Below are 6988 nucleotides of genomic sequence, written 5' to 3'. Positions count from 1 at the left end.
CAGGGAGTAAAACAACTGGCAATGGGACGTGTCCGGGGAGGCAAACAGGTCTACCTGAGCATCCCCAAAGCATCTCCAAATCAGCTGGACTGTCTCGGGGTGGAGTCGCCATTCCCCCGGAAGGGCGGGCTGACGTGAGAGCTCATCGGCTGCACGATTGAGCTTGCCTGGGACATGAACGGCGCGAAGCGACCTCAGATGCTTCTGACTCCAAAGGAGGAAATGGCGGGCAAGTTGCGACATGCGACGGGGAGCGTAGACCGCCTTGGTGGTTGATGTACGCAACGGTCGCAGTGTTTTCCGTACGGACCAGTACGTGCTTGTCGTGTAGCGGCGATTTGAAGCGGCGTAGAGCAAGCCATACTGCTTGCAACTCGAGGCAGTTGATATGCCACTGCAGTCGGGGCCCCAACCAGAGCCCCGCAGCTGCATGCCCATTGCACATGGCACCCCAGCCCCTGGCAGAGGCATCTGTTGATACAACAACATGCCTGGACACATGCCCTAGGGGCACTCCTGCCCAAAGAAAGGCAAGATCCGACCACGGGCTGAAGGTCTGACGGCAGGACGGGGTGACTGAGACCCGGTACGTGCCGTGTCGCCATGCCCATCTTGGGTCCCGGTTGTGAAGCCAACGCTGAAGCGATCTCGGCGTGACAGCTGCTGCGGTTGCCATATGCCCCAGGAGCCTCTGAAATTGTTTCAGTGGAACCGCCGTCTTGCGCTGGAAAGACTCCAGGCAGTTCAGCATCGACAGCGCACGCTCTACTGAGAGACGTGCTGAGAGATTGACCAAGTCCAGCTCCATGCCAAGAAAAGAGCGATCCTCTGCACCGGGGAGAGTTTGCTCTTTTCCCAGTTGACCCGAAGCCCCAACCGGCTGAGGTGATTGAGCACCGTGTCCCTGTGTTCACACAACTGCGCTCGAGACTGGGCCAATATGAGCCAGTCATCGAGGTAGTTGAGAATGCGAATGCCAACTTCCCTTAATGGAACAAGGGAACCTTGGTGAAGACACGAGGCGACAGGGATAGCCAGAAGGGGAGGACCTTGTACTGATATTCTCGCCTTTCGAACGCAAAGCGGAGAAACGGCCTGTGTCGAGGGAGTATTGAGACATGAAAGTATGCGTCCTTGAGGTCGATTGCTGCGAACCAATCGAAAGGATGGATGCATTGAAAGACCCGGTCCAAGCACAACCCTTTCTTGGGTACGATGAAGTATGGGCTGTAAAACCCTTACCTCATCTCGGCTGGAGGGACCGGCTGTATCGCGTCCTTCGCCAGCAGGACCGCGATCTCTGCACGCAAGACAGGAGCATCTCTGTCCAACACAGAGGTAAACCGAATGCCCCTGAACTTGGGAGGGCGCCGGGTGAATTGAATCGCATAGCCAAGTCAGATGGTTCTCACGAGCCAGCGAGACTGAAGAGGACTGTGTCTGAGGAGCGCTAGCCAGGCCCCCAGTGACCGAACAAGCGGAACTAGGGAGACCACCGACGTACCTGCCGCGGGGCAGTGAAGTGGAACACAGTGACCCAACCCCAAAGGCAGAGTGGGGTTTGAGTGTGCATCGCGCCACTTACCTGGCTCCACTGCTGGGCAGGGGACACGTGAGGAGGCATGGCGTCCTCGAACCGGACCCTGCTGCCCACTGGCGAAAAGAGAGGGGGATGGGAGTGTGGAGACTGTGTCTCGTGCACTGCCATCCTTGCCCTCTTGGGACCCGGAGAAAAAGGAAACTGCTCTTTTTTTGAGGTTTTGGGTACGCTGAGGAGCCAGTGGCGGAACAGAACAAAACAGGAACAAAGGATTCTCCACCCGGCCCTCCTCCGGGGGAAGGAGTGGTGCGGACACCACCTCCTGAAGAGCAGGATCCAAGGACTCCGGGTCGCCCGTCTCAGGGACGAGCAGACAGAGGGGCTGCAGCCGGCGGTGGGGTGGAGACAGCAGCAGACCGTCGGGGCAGGATGTGCCGAAACGCCTCCGTCTGCTTCTGTACGGCGGAAAACTGTTGGGCAAAGCCCTCTACCGCTTCGCCGAATAGGCCGGCCCGGGAGATCGGAGAGTCCAGGAAGCGATGCTTGTCGGCCTCCCTCATATCCGCCAAGGTCAGCCATAGGTGGCGCTCCTGGACCACCAGTGTGGACATCGTCTGACCCAGGGCCTGTGCTGTGACTTTCGTCGCTCTAAGTGCGAGGTCCGTTGCAGTATGCATTTCCTGCAACACACCTGGGTCAGCACCACCCTCGTGCAACTGCTTCAACGCCTTGGCCTGGTGGACTTGCAGGAGGGCCATGGCGTGCTGGGCGGAAGCGGTCTGTCCAGCAGTACTGTAAGCCTTAGCCGTCAGAGCAGACGAGAACTTACAGGCCCTGGACGGAAGGCGTGGATTACCCCTCCAGGCGGCGGCACTTTGCGGGCAGAGCTACATGGCAATAGCGCGCTCGACTGGGGGGATGTCCACATACCCTTGGGCCGCCCCACCGTCGAAGGTGGTGAGGACGGAGGAGGCACCAGGCCTATTTCGGGCAGAAAAAGGTCCCCTCCAAGACTTAGTCACCTCCTCATACACTTCCGGGAAGAATGGAACTGGAGGCGGCTGCCGACGACCGGCCTGCGCCCCCAGGAACCAATCGTCCAGCCTCGAGCGTTCGGGAGAAGGAGGAGGCCTCCAGTGCAGTAGCAGTCAGCTCTGGATCTGACTCGGGCAACGCCACTCTTCCTGACGGAGGCAGCGCAGCTCAATCGTCATCTCCAGAGCCTAGCTCGCCCTCCGATGCAGCGATCGACATCCTGTCATCTGCTTGCGCTCCGAACAAGATGCTGGGCCTCGCCCTGTCCGAGGATCCAGCGAGCTCGTCCGGGAACACAAGATGGTGAGATGTGCTGGAGGAATGAGAGGCCCGTGGAGATGCACTCGGCGGGGAAGCTTTCATTGTGATCCTCAGATCACCCTGAGCGTGAGCAGAAAGTAGCCCTCCGAGAGACGGAGGAGCTAGAACGGGGCATGGCAAGGGGGATACCCCCCCGTTTGATGAGGAGGTATCTGGACTGCAACATCGCGATGGTCATGTTCCCGCAATGAGAACATAACTCATCCACGAGCGCTGCTTCAGCGTGCTGAAAGCCCAAGCACGAGATACAGTGATTGTGACCGTCAGATGAAGCCAGGAAACGACCACATCCAGAAACTCCACGAGCTTAAAAAGACGCCCGTCGCTCGTGGAGCTCTTTTAGATATTGCTCTTTTAGAAAAACACTCTTTTAGAGAGAGCGCTGAAGCGCCCAGGGGAGGTTGCGGCGAGACCGCAGAATGGGAAACTGCAGCACGCCGAAGAGAAGCAGCACTGGATGGCAACCCCCGCTGATGCGCCATAACACCAACGCCAGAGGCTGTCTCGTAGACACTCGTGGAGATTCAGTCTAGCTAGAAGGCTCGGCTCCGAAGCGAAAAGCTGATGTGCGTTTGCACACGCTCTCCTTTTATACCCGCGCTGCGGGGCGGGGTGCGCTTGGCGAAACATACACGCCAACTGTCATTGGCTTGTTTAGTTAACACTCGAAGGTGATTGGGTCTCGGGCGAGATCCCAATTCCTCAGTCACGACTGACGTAACGTCGAACATGACTGACTGAAAGGGAACTTGCAAATTACTTTAGAATTTTAGAATTATATATATATGCCCCTTTTTTTACATTTGAGCCCCTTCTCCCAAGGAACTCTACACATCCCCGCTTTTGTTCTACAATCTCTTTCAATTTGTGTTTTTTTAATATTGGCCCAATGTGGCAAAGTGGGGCGTGAGGATGGTTGAAAGATTAATTGTTTATGGACATTCACCAGCATTGTTCAGTCATTTTCAGCAATCAGTTTCTAGCTCAGAAAGGAAGGAAGGAAGCTACACTTGTTGCATCATATTGCATAATGATTATGTTATCGTTATGAATACGTTATGACGTAGAAATTCTATTATAAAAATGCCTAGTTCGTTAATTCTATGAGATAAATTTAAAAAACTGAATATTATAAACTGTACAGATTATACTTCATACTGAAACATACGGTAGAAAACTGACTAGTCTGTACAGATTTACTGAAAACCAAGTGTGAAAAAAGTAATTATTGTTTATAGGAATTACATTTTAATGACATATTTTTTTTTGCATTTAGTACATTTAAAACACCTCAGACGGGCCTTGTGTTACTTTAGAGCTAGCGTAACTCAAACATGACCTCATTTCTCACGATGAGTTTTTGAACAGCTGCCTGTATTTGTGTTTCACTGTGTCTCTCTTGCACAGTAATACACTGCAGTGTCTTCAGTCTTCAGCTGATTCATATGCAGATAGAGATAAGAGCTGTCCTTAGATGCTGTGAATCTGTCCTGCACTGACTGAGCTGAGCTCTTATAAGAATCTGAATAATAATAAATAATCCATTCCAGTCCTTTTCCAGGTGCCTGACGGATCCAGTGCATGCTAGTGCTACTAGCAGTAAACCCACTGCAGGCACAGGTCAGTTTGTAGGAAGCACCTGGAGCCACAACTACTGACTGTTCAGACTGTGTGAGCACAACCTGAGAGTCAATACCTGTGGATAAACACAACATTTAGAATTATGAATATGGATATTTACACTAAAAACAGTTTGTTTATCCAGGGGATTTACTTACAAGACACAGCAGCCAGCAACAGCAAGAGAAATAAAGTGAACATGGTTTATATGAAGGCTGAACTGGTGATGAGTCCTCCACTCAACAGTGTAGCTGTTTAAATATGAAACAGACATCAGTTAATTTGCATCGAAACCCTGAATTGTGAAATCATTGGAGCTTGAGACTATTGAGGTTCATGGTATAGGCAATAGTATCAGCTATCTTGGTATGGAAACAATATTGTACGTCAGTGAATAAATGTGATTATTTGCAGCATGGCATGTGCGTGCAACCCCTCAGTTCCATCAAACAGATGTGACATTGTGTTTTGTTCATGATAAAGTGGGTAAAGGTCTTTAATAAAGTTGTAGAGCTTTAATGGGTTGTAGTAGAACAGCAAACACAGATCAGCACTATTTTTATATCAGGTTGTTGTTGTCGCAAAACCATGCTGAGGCTAAATAAATATACATATCATTAAAATATTGAAAAATATGTGACGGTTTACTTGTATATCATAATTTATGTAATTTTATATTCAGTAACATACTAATATAGCTGTAGATGTGCATTTAATACAATTTATATATATATTTCAATAGATTTATATGATATACAGTATCTTCACATTTATATGTATATATTCATACAGTATACATAGTCAAGTAAAGTCACCTTTATTTATATAGCGCTTTTAACAATACAGATTGTGTCAAAGCAACTGAACAGCATTCATTAGGAAAATAGTGTGTCAATAATGCAAAATCACAATAGTAAACATTCATTTTTCAGTTAAAGACAGTTCATCATTGAATTCAGTGATGTATTCAGAAATATTATCTATTGTCTTTCTGTCTATTGTGTATTTATGTACATACTGTATATAAAGTCTGATAAAAGTTTATAAATATGTGTTCAGCTATAAGAAAATGTGTTATGTAAAATATATTATATTATATTTTCTGGATATCGTTTCATAATGTCATGTATGGCAACTCTACAGGTTTTGTATCTTGCTGATTGATCAACCCTGCAGACTTTGAATCGATTATCTTTATGATGTACCTTAATTAATTCCAGACCTTTATTCACTCATTCATTTGAGAAGCTGTTTATGAGGAAGTTTTTAAATGCTTCAAATACATTTCTAAACAAGTATAGTTTGTTGAACTGTGGGGAAATTTGCAATTGCTTCAGTGATTTGATGCATGAATAGTTTTTGTTCAGTCCTGCAGTCTTTTGTGTAACTGTGACTCTCGTGCACAGTAATAAACAGCTGTGTCTTCAGTCTTCAGGCTTTTCACCTCTAAATACAGCATGTTTTTGGTGTCTTTGGTGATGGAGAACTGGCCCTGTAGAGACTGAGCATAATATGCACTTGAATCGTGTTTATGCTGTATATCCAATCCACTCCAGTGCTTTCCCTGGTTTCTGACGGATCCAGTGCATCCAGTAGCTGCTCACTGAGAATCCAGACAGTGCAGGACAGAGTCACTGATACTCCAGGCTTTTTCACCACAGAATCTGAGGAGGTCAAAGACTGACCACTAGCAGCTGAAAAACATGGAGCAAATCATGTTAGATGATCTAGAACAGTGGGATGTCCTCAACAAATCAGAAAAAAATAAGAGTTTCTCACATGAAATGATCAACAGAGGAACTAAATGCAGTAACACTTCCATCATCACACCGAAACTGTGAACTGCAGAGTAAAATATTTAGCTTCACTGCAGCTGGACACAAACACTGACTGAGACTTTTGTTTTATAGCACAAGTCTTTTAAAAGTTTAAGTAACATTGACCCTCCCTACTACATCATAACATTTGCACATATTCTGCAAAACAAGGTAACTCTGGCAACACTGGAACTGAGATTTTTTTTTTTATTGAATTCTGATTGATATAATACATAATTCACATTTATTTAGTTTTTAGGGCAGTACAGAGGATTTCCGACATGTTATTGTACAATATGTTTACAGCAACACATTTCAAATTGCATTAACTCATCAAATCAACTTAAACATCTATACAGATAACGTCTCGGTTACGTATGTAACCCTCGTTCCCTGAAGGAGGGAACGGAGACGTCACGTCGGAGGACCGACGAATTGGGATCTCGCTTAGAGGGACCAATCTACTTCGAATGTAAACTAAGCGAGTCAATGCACATTGGCATGCGATTATTGCATCGAGCTGCTGCTGATCACAGCGTGAGTATAAGTAGGCAGCAGATGCAGCGCATATTCAGGTTTTCGCTGAGGAGCCTAGCCGGTTACCCGGCCGCTCAACGGTGGTACAGGAGCTGTGGCGATGGGACGTGACGTCTCC

General features: G+C 47.9%; 2 gene segments (V, D, J or C); both read right to left on the bottom strand.

Annotated features, from left to right (window-relative positions):
• Positions 1 to 6399, bottom strand: part of LOC107574548 (Ig heavy chain V region 6.96-like) — a 17067-nt gene extending 10668 nt beyond the window's left edge. Inside the window, 1 exon segment of the V gene segment in view lies at positions 6296 to 6399. Coding sequence covers positions 6296 to 6341 — 46 coding nt within the window.
• On the bottom strand, positions 4282 to 4717 carry LOC107574554 (Ig heavy chain V region-like). The segment is given in 2 exon segments: positions 4282 to 4592; positions 4675 to 4717. Coding segments are annotated over 2 exon segments (354 nt in total).
• Positions 6400 to 6988: the final 589 nt, after the last annotated feature.

Source organism: Sinocyclocheilus grahami, unplaced genomic scaffold (genome assembly GCF_001515645.1).
Source record: "Sinocyclocheilus grahami isolate Dianchi unplaced genomic scaffold, SAMN03320097.WGS_v1.1 scaffold2266.1, whole genome shotgun sequence".
Taxonomy (NCBI): Eukaryota; Metazoa; Chordata; class Actinopteri; order Cypriniformes; family Cyprinidae; genus Sinocyclocheilus; species Sinocyclocheilus grahami.
This window is presented reverse-complemented; position numbering and strand designations above follow the sequence as displayed.